Source organism: Chroicocephalus ridibundus, chromosome 9, assembly GCF_963924245.1.
Source record: "Chroicocephalus ridibundus chromosome 9, bChrRid1.1, whole genome shotgun sequence".
Classification (NCBI taxonomy): domain Eukaryota; kingdom Metazoa; phylum Chordata; class Aves; order Charadriiformes; family Laridae; genus Chroicocephalus; species Chroicocephalus ridibundus.
In genome coordinates this window covers 1,256,575-1,272,238 of record NC_086292.1, presented here as the reverse complement: position 1 = coordinate 1,272,238, position 15,664 = coordinate 1,256,575, and the positions used below count along the sequence as shown (strand labels likewise).

At 56.1% G+C, this 15,664-nt stretch overlaps 1 protein-coding gene across 1 annotated transcript; it reads right to left on the bottom strand.

The window, feature by feature from the left end:
• Positions 1-955: 955 nt before the first annotated feature.
• On the bottom strand, positions 956-15,454 carry LOC134520469 (endothelin receptor type B-like). The gene is made up of 8 exons (XM_063345861.1): positions 15,138-15,454; positions 9,576-10,103; positions 7,943-8,055; positions 6,579-6,783; positions 5,481-5,630; positions 4,593-4,726; positions 3,893-4,001; positions 956-3,148 (listed from the first exon to the last, which is right to left on the bottom strand). The coding sequence occupies exons 2-8, from the start codon at positions 10,023-10,025 to the stop codon at positions 2,999-3,001; spliced, it is 1,311 nt and encodes a 436-aa protein (XP_063201931.1). The 5' UTR covers positions 10,026-10,103; positions 15,138-15,454; the 3' UTR covers positions 956-2,998.
• Between the last annotated feature and the right edge of the window lie 210 nt (positions 15,455-15,664).

Sequence of the window (15,664 nt, the reverse complement as noted above, 5' to 3'; positions counted from 1 at the left end):
AGCTTCTCTCCGGTGTTGACTTGGGGCTGAAACTGGCCCTGCTCTGCGACCCGCACGTCCCAGCGTTACCTGACACACCTCCAGATCCGACCCACAGCCTCCTCAGCCTGCTGGCCTTGTCAGCCTTCTCCAGGTTGTCCCAGCTGTCCCAAATCAGCCCCCGGCAAGTCCCCTGCTCAGACGGTGTTCCTCCCTCCCCTGTGTGACTGTCACAGCGGGGTCCCCACGAGCTCCAGCCCTGTGCAACGCAACGAGGAGCCCAAGAGACAAAGGCGTTGGCTCAACCGGTGACCAAAGCACCAGACATTTCGGGAGAGCGGGAGAAAAACTGTACCCATAGGGCCAGAGCGCCCCAGTCAGCTGCCTAAATACTGCCTGTTACGGGACTTCTTTCCCTGACGAGGGGTCTGACCCCTCGGTGGGCCTCCCCATTGCATGGCCCAACAAGCAGACCCTTGTTTGAAGGGATGTAATTAGTGGAAACCCCCCGGTGACGCACATGGCAGCAGATGGAAAGGTCGGCACATCCCATCTGTCCCTTCCCACCCTCCCTCCCAGCCGCCGGCACTCCCGGAGTGCTGCCCCAGCACCTCCCGAGTGCGCTGGACCCAGGGCTCGGGCGCGTGCAGGAATTTTAGGGAATGCCAACGGAGATGCCATGGCGCAGGTGGGAACGTGAAGCAAATGACTCCCGAGTGGCTGTTTGCCAGCTGGCGGGGCAGTCCTGGTGCGAAGGAGAGGGCCGGGCTCATCCCGGCCGGAGATCACCAAGGAGCCGGGCCAGTGTGAACGGAATTTGCCACAATTTGGGGTAGGGAAGGACGTGAGGGAGACACGGCACTAGGACTGACGTGCCACTGGTGTCCCCACCGCTGTGTCCTGGGAGCGGTACGCGGTGCTGGTTTGAAGTCACAGAATCCATTTGCCTGTAAACGTGGACAAATAGAGAAATACATAGAATTCAAATTTTTTTTTATAAGCACAATCATTAAAAAATACCGTTGTACTAAGGTGTCTGGGCTGGAACATTTCGGTCTCTGTACGTTTTCTCCGCTGACCTCACGTGTCCACCAGCAAAGCGCAGCCAGCCCTGGGGCAGAGCGCAGCCGCGGCCATCGGGACCAATCTGCCCTCCTGGGTAGGCAAGTTTATAGAAAACGTGCTGGTCTCGTGGCCCTCAGACTTTCCCGTTTTGTTGAAACCCCTTTGTCTTTCAGAAATGTGATTTGTTTGTAAAACATTTGCATTTCAGTAAAAACAAATCTAAAAAAAAATACCCAACACCTGGAAAATGTTTTGCTTTTTTTTTGCAGGTCTTTTCTCCTCTCCCTTTTTCCTCTCTCCGTTTTTTTTTCCATGACAGGATGAAAAGGGGAAAGCAGAAAGAAAGGGAGAGAGGTAAAAGAGAGAAGAAAAAACCAACAGAAAAATGATCAAAAACCTTGTAACTAGAACTTTCTCATATAGGTTTTCTTAAACTTTTGGCAAGAGATGCAAGCATGATTTTTTAGAGAAACATGCTGGAAAAGCACTCGGGGATTAATTATTTTAACTAGTAAATTTGTGAAAGCTCTTTGCCGTATTTCGGTCGGCTCCAGCAACTCTTCCAGCTGAGATCGGACCTTCCCCATTGCCTTTTCCACCTTGGTTTGACCATGAGGAGGACGAACATCTCTGTCCCCCTTACAAGTGGTGTGAACCCTGGTGTCACGGTGCTGTGGCCAAGGCACGTTGGGGTCCAGCCCCACTGCCCCGCTGGAGCTCAGCCTTGTTGGCTGGAGGAAGATGAATTATGGGCATCCAAACGCAGGACATCCCTTTTTTCCCTTCAGAGCCGTGGTCTTGCGGGCGATGCCCCTCCCAGGAGCCGGCGGCTGAAGGAGGCTGTGGACTTTCCAGCTGCTGAAGATCGTGGGTCAAGGCTGGATGTTCTTGTGGAAGGGCACATCTTCGGGATCCTCTGCCTTGCATCCTGCGTCAGGGAGAGATTTTCCGTTTCCAGGTTACGCGGAGGGTTGGAAAGGTGAGGGCTGGTTCCTTGGTCCCAGCCTCATCCAGATTTGAGCCATCTCTGCCTTCCCTTTCCTGGGCTTGCAAACCCTTCCCTGGAAGGGCAACCCCTTGGGCCAGCAACGGTGCTGGGCCAGCCGGGAGCTCACCTGCCCCCGGGGAGGCGGAAGCTGGAGCCGGTGGTTTGGCTGGAAGCTGCCACTACCTTCTGCCAAGGATGTCTGGTCCCCTAAGCCATTCGGTCACATACAATCGCTTTCTTGTGCTGTACACAGGTGGGGTGAACATCACCCCTGGGTGAGGGGCCTGGGGCAGATCTCCCAGGAAAAGGTGAGGAGGAGGGGCACTCGTAGGGCTCCCCAGGTCAGGTTGGTCACACCGTGAAGCCAAGTTACTGCCCATCTCTCCCTACCAGGAACAGGAGGCGATTTCACGCCATTGATGGTCTACCAGACATACGCGGTGCCTGGATCTTATCCTGGCTCTCTGCCCAGGGACAAACTGTCCCAGCAACAGAGGGAGACGATAAGGGAAGTTATCAAAGCTTTTCTTTGGCTTTTTCAGCTGGAAATTGTCACTCATGGGTCTGTCCCTCTCCACCTCATCCCACATCCATCTCGAGGTGACCACATCTCAACCTTCCTTCCCTTTTCACACACATCTCCCCACCCCACGTTTCCACCCGAGACAAATGGCCGCAAGTCACTTAGTTTTCCTGCAAGGAAACAAAAACTCCTACAAGGATCTGAATCCCCTTCCCCCTCCTCCAGAGGTGACTCGGCCCAGAGGGCGGATCGGCGTGGTTCAGAGGTCGCGTCCAGAGCTAGTCCCAGGGGCCCGTGAAATGCTGCAGCTCCTTCCAGGTGGGTTACGACACGAAGGCAGAAACGATGCAGGCCCAGCCAGGAAACGGCCGTGCGAGAGAAATGGAGGGGTCCTGCCCTCTTGGGCACAGTGCCTTCTCCTCTCGGCCCCGCGGCTGATGGCTTTAGGAAGAGCTGTACTTGTTACTCAAGCGGGAGCTGCTCCGGTCCAGCCCAAGCTCCTGCCCGTTGGCTTTCCACTTCCCGACAGAGCCCTTCTCGTCCGTCGGCGTGATGCTCAGGGCCGGTCTCTGGCACCAGCAGCACAGACAGGACTGTGAGGAGACAGGAGGGTGGAGAGAGGGGTTACAAGGGTGGGCTACGGGGTGAAAGAGGAGGGAATAGTCCCTTCCTGATGTTGGCAAGTCAACCCGCACCGTGCCAGGCTGGGAATCGCAGCCCGCACTTCTGAGCCGTGCTGTCCTGCAGATCTGCTGGGAGCAGGTTTTCCACGATAGGGCTGGTGGGGACTGGAAACGAAGATACCGAAATCTTGGGTATCTTTTGCAGTTGTGTTTTCCTGTCCTGGGGGACAGGCAATATGAGTGATGCTTAGCTGGGCTCAACTCTCCTTTTTGCCATAGCAGCTGAGAGGTGACTCCCCTCCCATCCCCTCCCATCCCCTCCCCTCCCATCCCATCCCCTCCCCTCCCCTCCCATCCCATCCCATCCCATCCCATCCCATCCCATCCCATCCCATCCTCAGGGCTCCACTAGTCCTGAAATGGTTTGTGGGGATGTTTCCGATCCAAAACATCAGGGACCTTTTTAGCTTTGTCTTTGGTCCCGCACTGGCAAAAGCCTCCCCATCGCAGGGCGGCAAGCTCTAGCGTACTTGAAGCTGGGAAGAGATGCACCGAGCAGGGGGAAAACTGGGAGTAGAAATATGATCAGTGTATGAGCGAATAGGGGAATCCTGGGGGCTGCTGCACCGTGCCTGGTCCATGGGAGCTGGGACCCTGGGAATGGTGCCTGGGAATGGTTGCCACGTCCAGGAGCTCTGGAGGGGTCAACCCTACCTGGAAGCAGTTCTTGAATTTCCGGCTGACGAAGTAGAGCGCCACAGGGTTGATGCAGGAGTTGAGGGAGGCCATGTTGATCCCGAAGTAATCCATCACCAGGAGGAAACTGAGGCAGGAGGGGAGAGAAGAGGGTGGACGTGTTGGAAGCTCACTGAGCGGAGAACTGAGGGAGAGTTTCCAAACTGCCTGGCCTGGAACCTGCTCCCCCAGAGGAGCAGTGACTGATACCACAGACGTGAGCCCAAAGCCGTCCCTCCTGCAGTGAGGAGCATTTCCCAAGGAAACCAAAAGTGTAAGAACTGATTCCCCCTGGTGACTTTGATGTTCTCAAACTCAAGCACAGTAGCAGTGTGTGGCCTGAGCTGGATTTTGCTGTGATGGGTGAAGAGGAGAGGGGGAAACAGGCACCTACGACGTGGCAGAAAGTGCACAGCCCTCAGACGTGCTGCAGTTCCCCTGCCCAGGAGACCTCTTTAACCCAGCGCTTTATAGAGACATTTCATTTATAGAGACATTAATTTATTCTCTTCTTATGGTCCCCCACACCCCTTCTCTGTGCCCGTCAGGAGAGCCTGACAAAAAAGGAGCTATTGAAACAAGGTGTTTGGGAGGCAACTCCGCCAGCCTGCAGCCCAGCAGAGCCTCTGCCGGTGCCCACAGGGGCTCCTGCACGATGCCCTCCTGCTGGTGGCCCTACCTGAGCAGTTCACATCTGTTGGGGTCCGTCTGGTCATAGATGGTCTTCTTGAGGATGCGGCTGAGGTGGAGCGGCAGCCAGCAGAGCGCGAAGATCACCACGAGGCAGAACACGGTCTTGGCCACCTCCCGGCGCTGCAAAGAGAAGGTGGGCAGGGGAGAGGCGATGGTCTGGCTGAGCGTCGGAGAGCGGGTGGAGCAAAGCACCGTCTCCCCACACTGAGCAAGGGCCCGTCAAGCAATTTCTGACGAGGGCTGGGCACCCCTTTTGACTCCAAAGCACAACCTGCAGGTCCCAACTCCCCCGCCACGAGCAGGGCCCTGGGATGCAGGCAGTGGGAAGGGGCAGGGTACCAGCAGAACGATATGGACCAGATTCCTTCCCGCCCCTTCCCACCATTGCTCCTGGTGACTTTCCTGGGGTGATACTCCCTGGGACGTGGGGGCCTCATCCATCCACCCTTCACACTGCAGCTGGTCCCCCTCGAGGGATCATTCTGCAAAGCGTGGGAGGGGACAGTCAACCATTGTCCCTGCACCCCTTGTCTGTCATATGGCACGTGCAGCATTGGGTCCAGTTTGGCGTGATCTGGGCTGGCACAGCGCGGCCAGAGATAAATGACCACAAGAAATTGAAAATCAAGCTGGTCCATGGCCACCAGGCTAGTGGTTTGGGTTGTCCCTGAGACGGGAGGTTGTAGAGCTGAAAGCCCCGGTTTAACCTGTGCATCTGCATCCACGCGACAACATCTGTTGGCCGCTGTGCGGCTGTGTCGGCTCATACGTGGCTTTACGGGGCGGGCGCGTGTCCCCCCCTGGGGCAGCGCTCCCTCCTCCCTCCCTCCTGTTTTGAGAAGTATCAGAGTCTCTGCCCTCCCGCTTTTCTTACCCGCTTCATGTGGTCATTCAGCGCAATCCTCATGCCATTTCTCTTGCTCAACATCTCGCATGACATGAGGGTGTAGAAGACGCCAGTGCACACCAAGGGGAGGCAGAAATAGAAGCCGAAAAGCCACCAGTCCTTCACGTCCCGGTAGAACTGCATGCAAAAGAAAGAGCAACTGGAAACCGGGGAAAGTGGGGAGGGGGGGGGAGTGTAACTGGGACATGAACTGACCCAGTTCCTGACACCAACGCTGGCCTCTACCAGGCGCTTGGGATGTGTGAAAGTGAAACGGCTCCTGCGCTAAGTGCACGCGGGATGATCCCCCCCGGGGCTGGTGCGCGGGTTTAACCTAGAGAGGCGAAGGCTGGTTTACCTTTGGCTGCCAGCCCACCCCAGCGCTCCCGTGCAAGTAACGCGAGGGGCTTATTTTGTAGACACGGTGGGATAAGTTCTGATGCCTTGTGAAGGTCTTAACTCCCTCGCTCCCCCTCAGCTGCCCCCGTGACAAAGGTGGCCCAGGCAGACCGGTTGCGGAGGCGCTCTTTGCCCTGCTGGGGCAGCGCAGCAGCTCCTGAAGCTTCCCGATGTGGAGGGTGCGGACACAACACAGCTTAAGGACCCGCTGACCGTGTTCTGACCCCACATTCGAGGCAGGTCTGCCCCACGGCACCACAACGCTGGGTCCTCTGTGCTTTGTCTGATACCGCGCTCCCTGTCTTCGCCCCGAGGGCTAGAAGAGAAAACGGCCTCAAGTTGCACTGGGGAGGTTCAGGTTGGATATTAGGAAAAATTTCTTCACCAAAGGGGTTGTCAAGCACTGGATCAGGCTGCCCAGGGAAGTGGTTGAGTTGCCATCCCTGGAGGGATTTAAAGGACGTGTGGACGTGGCACTGAGGGACACGGTTCAGTGGTGGACTTGGCAGTGTCGGGTTGGTGGCTGGACTTGATGATCTTAAAGGTCTTTTCCAACCTAAACAATTCTATGATTATAAGAAGCCATCTACGGCGGCAAGCGATGCCCTAATCAAGGAGGGAGGGTGCCCTGCTTGCCTGTGTCTCCCGCTCCCTCGCGCTGCAGCCGGGCTGGGGCGGCGTACGTACCATCATGAAGCTGGATTTCTGTTCGGAGGCAAGCATGCACACCCACAGGTGCTGTTCCCAGTAGCTGAGCTCCACCATGTCAAAGGCTATGGCTTCGGGGACTGCAAGCACAATGGCCACTGCCCAGATCAGCATCACCTCCACTGCCTTCCACATGGGGATTCCTATCCCCTGGATCCGACTCCAGGACGCCACCGCTCGGTACCTGCCCAACGTGTGGGAATGCATCAGGAGCAGATGGGAGTGAGAAAAGCAACTGTCAGGAAGGGGCTGAGAAGGTGCAGATTAGAGTTGTCCCCAAAGGCTCTCTCTCTTCTGCCTTCCTCCTCCACCCCTGAACCTTCCCCTTCAGTGGAACGGGAAAGATCAGAAATGGAGGCTCAACGGCTGAATGTGATGGTAGCTACCCTTGGCCAATGTCTACCTGCCACTGGGGACGTGCTTCCCTTCCCCACCACCCCAGCAGCTGTTCCAGCACATCATGATCCTCACCCCAGCCTTTTGCAGCAGGATTTGAACTCTGTCACCAGAGTCAGTTCCCGATGGATTTCAACCCTACCTGAGAGGATCCTGTCCCCATCTCTGAATTTGGCCTGGGACCAAGCTGCCCGCCTTGTGGTCACAATGAAGGTGTTACCAAAGACAGGCCTCTGCTTTGTTTCTAAAATGATTGTTTCTTGCTAACCTTCTTACTGCGTGAGAAAATAGCTAATTACTGACCTTCTTACTGTGTAAAAAAATAGTTAGTCACTGAGCTGATGGTACAGATAGCGATAATGAGGAGACAGCCAGAAGTAGCTCATCACCAAGGATGGGACAACAAGAAGTAGTTAATCACCTCAAGGTTCTTCTATACGTCAAGTACGTACGCCTGTACCAATTAGGACAGAGTTACGGCTGCTTCAAAGAACACCCTTACTATCTTCAAGAAGTTGGCAAACTTACAGCAAACTTTTACTGTCCTGAGATGACTCGATACCTTAAAAGGATAACGTGAGGAAGGGTCTCCTCACCCAGACGGCCACCGAGACACTCACGCTTGCGCAGAAGTGTTTTGCCGATGCAGCAAAATTTGGTACGCGTGTGCAAAAAGACTATTCGGTCATCCTAATGAATGGAGCCTGGGTGGAGTTATGGATTCAGTAGGAGGAATTATGAGAGTATTGTGTGTATAAATAATGGGTGAATATCCCCGGTAAGGGGTGCTACATTTGTGGGTTTTCCCCCTAGCACCCGATGTCGAGTAAAGCAATATCTCCTCTCTACTTTTGGTTTTGAGGGCTTTTATTTCAGGTCACAAAGGGACATGCTGTGGTTAAATATGGGTCAGGCTGGGCAGTGCAGCTGTAGAAGTCGTTTCTTACCTGTCGATGCTGAGAGCACAAAGGCTGAGGACCGTGATGCCCACTGAGGCCTTCTGGATGAAGGGGACCAGCTTGCACACCTGCACGCCAAAGGGCCAGTCCTTTGCCAAGAGCTGGGGAAGAACCGCAGGGTTAACAGGCTGCTTCGGGGAAGCGTGTCCGGCTTCCCGTAACAGCAGGTGGTTACCCGCAAGGTGCGAGGAGCCCACAAAGAGCAGCTGAAAGCACTCTGAGGTTACCTCCGCCGGGGTTACGCGGTGTGCGCTCTCCGGTATTTTGTGTTTGTACTGGGAACCGTTCGTTTCCCCGAGGGCTGGTTGTGAGATGGGTTGTCACATAGGTGAGCGGATGGTCCAGAAACCAGGTTCTGAATCCATACCCTGGGTGGTTTTGGATGGATCTGAATCCTAAACGCCACAATGGGCTTCGGGTTGCTTTCACAGGGAAAATGGGTGTCATTCTCTGAAACAGCCAAAACCCAGCAAGGACAGCTTCTTTCAGGTGGCTTTCAAAGCCACCTGGTCTTAAGCCCTTACCACACGCTGACCATCTGCCACACTTAGATTCCTTATAAAACACGCGCACCGTGGCCCCAGGCTCAGCTGGGGTAAGCAGAGGGTGTCGGTGGGGACAAGATGCCCTAAAGGCAGGAGAAATCCAGGCTACGCAACTCATGAGGATGAGACCAAGCCTGGGTTCGCAACCCTCGTACCCCCATGACACCTGGACCCCACTCTACGGTTACCCCTGCTCAGAACCACCCCCCAGCGCAAGCTCCTTAGTTTGGCAGCAAAACAAATCGATCCAGAAGCTCTCCTGGGCATCAGGGCCCCAGGTGAAGGCAACCCACCAGTCCTACCCTCTCCTTTGGTCTGCAAACCTGGGTGTTGCGCCCATCTCATCTGTCACTGTGTCGCAAGGGAGACCCACCAGGAGGGAACGGGGCTGCTCTGAGGACCAGGTTGCTCTCAGTCAGTTTGGGCTTCTCAAACAAGCAACAACAGACGGCTGGAAGCGAGAGGGGCGGAAGGGAGAGGGGTTGCTCAGGTGGCCTAGGGAAATCCTGATTATTCCTGATTATTTGTTGTGCCTCTTCTCGCTCGTTTGGAGGGCAGTGTCTGTGAAAGAAGCCCCTTTACAATACAGCCCTCTTCCTTGCTCTTGGGTGAGCCTTCACGTTTAGCTAGAGTAAAAAAGCTCTTTGCTTGAGGCTGGTTAATCGGACTGTGCCGGGAGAAGTGTCCCTGTGCACGAGAACAATAATTTTTGCTCAGCTGAAATCAACATGGGGTTGTAATGTCAGGAGACGCTGAGTGATTATTTTCTTGTGATTTTTAGATGAGATTTAAAAGATGAGGACGGTTGTGTGCTCGTGTGTGTGCGTGTGTGTGTGCATAACACAGCTGTAGCTGAGAACACCTCTGCTTTCCCAGGAACATACTCCGAGCTTTTTGTGTTTATGTTTTTCTCATCCTTTGGAGAGCAGAAACACCCTCTCCCTCGCCCTTGCAAAAATGGGGCCTGCAATAAAGAGCAGAGGACGGATATTCCCCGGGGCAGCGAGGCAGGTGGGAGCAGACACCAGCCCAGCAATGGCCTGGCTGGCGCAGCTCGCGTGCCGCGTGGAGCCTACCTTATATACGTTGATGGGCAGAGCGATGAGGATGTAGAGAAGGTCTCCGAGCGCCAAGCTGGCGATGAGGACATTTGGCCCGTTCCTCATGCACTTGTTCTTGTAAATGATCCTCAGGAGCGTGGAGTTCCCGATGATCCCCACTATGAAGATGGTGCAGGACACGATGGTGTTGATGTACTTGAAGATGTGTCTGATATCCGCAGGCTTCACGCACACGGGCAGCAGGGGCGGCTCAGAGCTGGTGCTCCTGGGGAGGCTCTCCGAGTGGTTTGACAGCCTGGCATCCTGGAACAGGCTTGGCTGGACCAGACTGTAAGCCTGCTCCTGGCCAAGTGTCTCAAAGGGGATGGTGCTCTCCTGGAAAGCCCTTGGGGTCTGGCTGTGTGCCCCGGAGAAGAGGCAAGCCAGGAAAATGGCTAGAGTGGTGGGAGCTGGGATTCTCGCCATTGAGGACGGAACGGCAAAGCTGGTTGCCAAAGTCCTTGCAGTGCTCGTGGGACGTCCTTGCTTGGGTCTTAGTTGGATCTACAGATGGAGAAAGGGACAAGGGAAAGAATTTGATTAGCAGAGGAAGGAGGAACCTCAAATACTGTGTCCAGTTTTGGGTCCCTCACCACAAAAAAGCCATTGAGGGGCTGGAGCGTGTCCAGGGAAGGGCAGCGGAGCTGGCGAGGGGTCTGGAGCACAAGTCTGGTGAGGGGCGGCTGAGGGAGCTGGGGGTGTTCAGCCTGGAGAAGAGGAGGCTGAGGGGAGACCTTCTCGCTCTCTACAGCTCCCTGAAAGGAGGGGGTGGCCAGGGGTGGTCGGGCTCTTCTCCCAAGGAACAGGCCATGGGACAAGAGGAAACGGCCTCAAGTTGCGCCAGGGGAGGTTTAGGATGGACATTAGGAAACATTTCTTTCCTAAAAGGGTTGTCAAGCATTGGCCCAGGCTGCCCAGGGCAGTGGTGGAGTCGCCATCCCTGGAGGTGTTTAAAAGCCGGGCAGACGTGGTGCTGAGGGACATGGGGTAGTGGGGGACTTGGCAGTGTTGGGTCAATGGTTGGACCCGATGATCTTACCAGAAAATTCTATGAGTCTACGAAAGGAATTGCTGGAGAAAGTCTGTCATCACAGTGATCAGAAATAATGCCAGATTAGATCCCATCTGGTCAAAGCAGCCGACTTCTGTGGGTGGGAGTCTTTGCTGCGACAATTAAACATGCCTGATCGGTAAAACAAACTAAAAGGAAACCAAACAGTCTCTTGTGCCTCTTACGCAGCATTTCAGCAAATGAGGGCAAACTGCCTTTTCTCAGACAGGTGGCTTGAATCAGCTGTTGCACCTTCCTTTTGCTGCTCACGTGGCAAACCTGACTTTTCCCTTACGCCCGCCCCACGCTTCTCATTTAGTTCCTGATGGTTTGAAGCAGCACTTTTGGGGCACCTGCCCTGGGGACGCTTCTCATCGCCTGGGCGGTTCTGCCAAGCCCATCTTGGGGTGCACAGAACCAGCAGGCCTTTTCTTCCAGTTCGTGCCAAGGGGAAAGCTGGAGCCGCGCTAACGTCCCGCTCTTCAGCAGATCGGAGAATCAGGGAACGGTTTAGGTTGGAAGCGACCTGAAAGATCCCCTGGTTCCACCTAGATCCCACGGGCTGCCATGTGCCAACTTTCAGCGCACAGTGAAAAGTCCCCTGCTGGGACCCGTGATGGGAAAATACTGCAAGGGTTTTTCCAGAAACGCTGTATTGATACCTGGCATCTTCCTCCAATTTATGTGCGAGCAGTACAGCCCCTCCTTCCCCATCCTTATCGTCGCTAATTGAACCACTTCCTTTCCAAATCCACCGTGCCCATTCAGCTCAATACTCAGGGATATAAATCTGCCCGTGCTGTTCGCAGTTTTGACTGCTGAGCACAGCAAAAGGTCTCTCCAGCTCACCAAGGCTGGAGCACTGCTGATAAATATCACCGGAGGGGGTTCTGCTTTGCAAATCTCAGCCGATGCTTTCAGGCAGGACCAGCCAAGCTGCTGCTCCGCAGCCACGCGGGAAAGCTGAGGAAGGCCGTGGCACTGTCCTGGCGCGATGTGAAATTGTGGAAGGGGCTTCTGGATGGCCCAGGTATGGCCACCAGTGGGAGGTGAGCCCAGAGAGGGAGTGGAAGATGTCAGCACCCTGCCAGTCTGTGCCCCAGACAGGGACAGACCTCGGCTGTCCCCGTCACAGTGGGTGAAGAACGTGTTTTTCAAACTATGAAACTTTACAGCTTTGAAGGGAGGGAAAACTGCGGTGCCGAGACTAGAAACAGGAGCCTTTTCAGGCTCCCCCAGCATGGGCTCTGCTCCAGCGGAGCCCGTTGGGCAGGGATGGGGGTTCCCGCCTGGGATCAGAGATGGGACTTCAGTCTCCATCTCCACCAGGTGGAGTTGGGACCTGAGCCCAAACCAGCCGTACCCGGGGGATCTGCTCCCCGGGACCATCCAGCCGCGGCACGCCGGGGTTGCAGCAGGGTTCCCGCTGCCCAGGACCGGGGGGGACCCCAGGACCAGCGGCGCGTGTGTGGTGGGAACATGCTGTGCCCACGCTGGGAAGGCACGGCCAAGCCAACCACGAGTCCCGCCAGGTGCCACCACAGCTTCTCGAGATGCTGCTGTGCATTCCTCGTGTGCCACGGGCTCAGGCCAGGCTTTGTAGAAATGCCCGGGCCTTTCTGCTTGTTTGGAAGGCTCCAAGCAGAACCGGCATGAAGTTGGACTCTTTCCCAACAAACCAGCCTAACCAGACCTTCCCTTTTCTCAGTTCCACCCTACTGCTCTTGCCAGAAAGTCTATATCAGGCTTGGTCCTTCCTGACCCTCTTATGTCCTCCGAGCCGGCCCTTGGTACTTCAAACTGTGAACAAGCAGCGTCAGGAGGAAGCCTAAAATTCATTCTCCCTTGTGTGCCAAATATAGGCAATAAAACAACCAAACCCCTTCAGTCACAGCTTAGACCTCATGAACTAGAGAGTTAAGTTTTCAGTTCTGTTAAAACAACCATGTTTTAAAGATGTTTCTTCACTAGTTTGAATCCTTGTGACGGCAGCCTACAGGGTTTCACCGCAGGAAAGTTAAAGATCCCATCAGTTTTCTTTTCAGCTCACCAGAGGCATGCTTCCGTCTGCTAAAATATTCATGCCTGGTGCTTAGCAATCTTGCGCGTTCTCTGTGCCTTTTATCTGTGCAGGCTCGAACAGCTTTGCAAACTTATCTTGCAGATGAGCCGCATCGGTGTGAGCCAGGACAGGCACGGCCAAGTCATCTGCCTGCCTCTGGCGGAAAAAAAAAAGAGCAGTTTTCAATGGCGCGGAGAGCATTTAGAGAAGAGTCTCCGTGTGACGGTTGGGGAACATCCCGTATCTGGCCTGTAAGCTCCCTGCGCTCAGAGGCACCAGGTATCCCGTCACTGAGGGATATCTCTGACCTGAAGACCGGGGAAGCCCTCAGCCCGTGCTGTCCCTCCCGCGCGGGCAGAGCTCATTTCCCAAGGAGGGGGCGGTGGGGTGGCCGGCTTGTCACCTCGGATAACCAGTACAAAATACTACGGGAAGGGACTAAGCTACGCGCCAGAATACCCGGGTATTAAGGAGCCCAGACAAGGAGGAGCCTCGTCAAAGCTGCACTGGTCAAAGCTGAGGGCTCACAAAGTTGTCACCACTCAGCGCGTGCAGAGCGATGCTCCCGCCAGCTTGTTGGAACAATCTTTGTCCTTGGTGGCTACGGAAGTCCTGGTACCTTCAGCACACCCCATATCTGGGACCTGGTGAGCAGAGAAACTCCTCCGGCCCCACCATCTTCCTGATATTTACCTGGGCGTCCCCTCCAGCTGCTGTCCTGGAGCCGGCTGACCAGGGTGGGCTTCGCTCTCACCTGTCTGGATGTTACTCTCAGCTGCGACTCCTGCCCAGGTGCTGGGCGCCCAGCTGTGCTGGGAAGGGGGGGAGGGCAGAGAGTGGATAAATCACCCGGAGGAGCACAAACCTGAGTCGTTGGAGACCTGGGCACAAACCCCCGCTCTGGCTCCCTGCAGGGACTTCGGCTGCGCCCTTGCTAAGGTCCTCAGCTCTCTGTCCTGCCCCAGGCTGCACCAGGGGTGGTTATCTCGTGGGTGGATGCCCTGACCGATGCCCTCCTCTCCTCCACACTATGCCCACAGGATTGCAGCTTGGAATTCCTGCCTGGGATCTTTGAGGGTCCGGGCAGCTCTCAGGGAGCAGCTCTGGATGGCACAGACAAGCGTCTGCCACTCAGGGCTGCCTGGGGACGCGGAGGAACGTGGTGGCTGCTCGAGGCAGCAGCTGACGGAGGGGCACCAGAGCATCCCTGGGAGGTGTCCTGTGCCCTCCGCAGCAGCTCTCCCCGCAGCAGGAGTGCAGAGCCTGCTGTGGCCCTTCAGCCCCCGGGGGTTTGGCAGAAGAGCTCATGTGAGCGAGGATCACAGGACATGGCCCACGGCCCGGCCCCGCTGAAGGAAAAAGCCCTTCTCCCCTGTCTTGCCTTAAAGTCCAGCGGTTTAGTAAAAGAGAAGCATTGTTTTCTCCTGTTCAACAGCCCATTTACTTCTCGCCCTCCATGCTGCCTCTCACATCTCAGAGTGCTTGAAAGCATAACCCTTTCTCGGTTGTGGGGGAAACTGAGGCACAGGAGAATCAAGAAGCCCAGCAGGTGTGAAGCCAAAGCCAGCATCACTTGACCCAAAAATCCTCTGAGCTTTGCTCGTGTTGCTGACCATCTGGGGAAGGGACTTGGTGCCCGGAGGGGCCGTCCCCATCCCACCTGCCTGGCCAGGGCTCTCCTGTTGGCAAACAGCTTAGGCGCATGAAAGTGGAAATGCCCTTTACGCTGTGCTGAGTCCAAATGGCAGCTGAGACCACTGGAGTCACGACGTGGCCATCAGAGAATGATTCCCAGGGAGGAGACGAACTGGAAACCATTGCCGTAACCCCGCGCAGCCCGCTCCTGTCGGAAAGGTGCCATCGTGGGCTGGGGGGCTTGTGGCTGCCCTTGCCTGGGAGCCCAGGAGAGCCCACCGCATCCCAGGCAGCGTCCTCATCTCAGGCCAGCCTCTCCCACCACAGCGTGTTGCCTGCTCTCCTGCCCGCAGCGGGGCGGGCTGCCTCCATTGCAGCTCCGCAGGCGCTCCCCTGCCACGCCAAGCCCACCAAACCCAAACCAGACCTTCTCTGGGATAAACATCTCTGGCAGCAAAGATGCCATGGGTGGGGGACAGGAGGGAGAAGGGCAGACGGTAACACCACATCCCCAGCTGCTTCCCTGACCTGGCCCGCAAGCAGAGAGACCTTCCCCACAGAGGTGTGCTGGATTCTTCTCGTGCACCCTCTCCCTGCCCACCTCTTGGACCTTCCTCAGGCACCCTGGTCCCTTCAACGCCTCCCCCTGAGGAGGAGGATCTGAAAAACCTGCAAAAAAACCTCGCACAGCATCTGAAAAACGTGCAAAAACTTGCCCTGAAGCACGAAATCATTTTTGTTTGCACATTAGTGCACGGAACAGCAAAGCTTTTCATTGGAGTTAAGTTACCTTCGTCGTGCCCACGAACTTCGGGTGCTCCTGGGATCGGCTTCTCCCCCTCTCAGGGCTCCTTCCCCCCGCAGGGGCAGCCGGGCATGTCCCGCGGGCCCTGGCGGAATTGCAGCCTTGTAGATCCCGGAGTTTGCTTTTGTGTGTGGGCTCGTGCTCGGGGGAATGTTTCTCCCCGCTCGTGACTTGCCGAGGTCTCTCTGCACCGAGCGGGGGGTTATATAGAAAATCGCAGGGCTCCCCCCGAGCGCAGCCCCCGCGACCAATCGGTGACACGCGGGACGGGGATGGAGGAGGAGGGCGAAGCAGGAGGAACGCGGGACAGCTCGGGCGAAGGAGATGAAAATAATAAACAAATAAAGCGGGAGGAGAGGGGAGGGAGGGAGGGAGCTGGGGGCAGGACCGCGGAGCAGCCTGCCTGCTCGGCACGTTGTTGTGACGGGCTCGGGGGAGCCCCATGGCTGCGCTTGGGTGAAGGAAGCTGCAGCCCCGGCCACCTCCGGGGAAAAGAGACATCAAAGGCTCCT

Excerpts from the sequence above, each read along its gene's own strand:
- LOC134520469 (XM_063345861.1), bottom strand. The coding sequence starts at position 10,025 with ATGGCGAGAATCCCAGCTCCCACCACTCTAGCCATTTTCCTGGCTTGC. Across the intron at positions 6,784-7,942 it reads TGTGCTCTCAGCATCGACAG|GTACCGAGCGGTGGCGTCCT; the intron begins GTAAGAAACGAC and ends CACGTTGGGCAG. Across the intron at positions 5,631-6,578 it reads AGAAATCCAGCTTCATGATG|TTCTACCGGGACGTGAAGGA; the intron begins GTACGTACGCCG and ends TTTTGCATGCAG.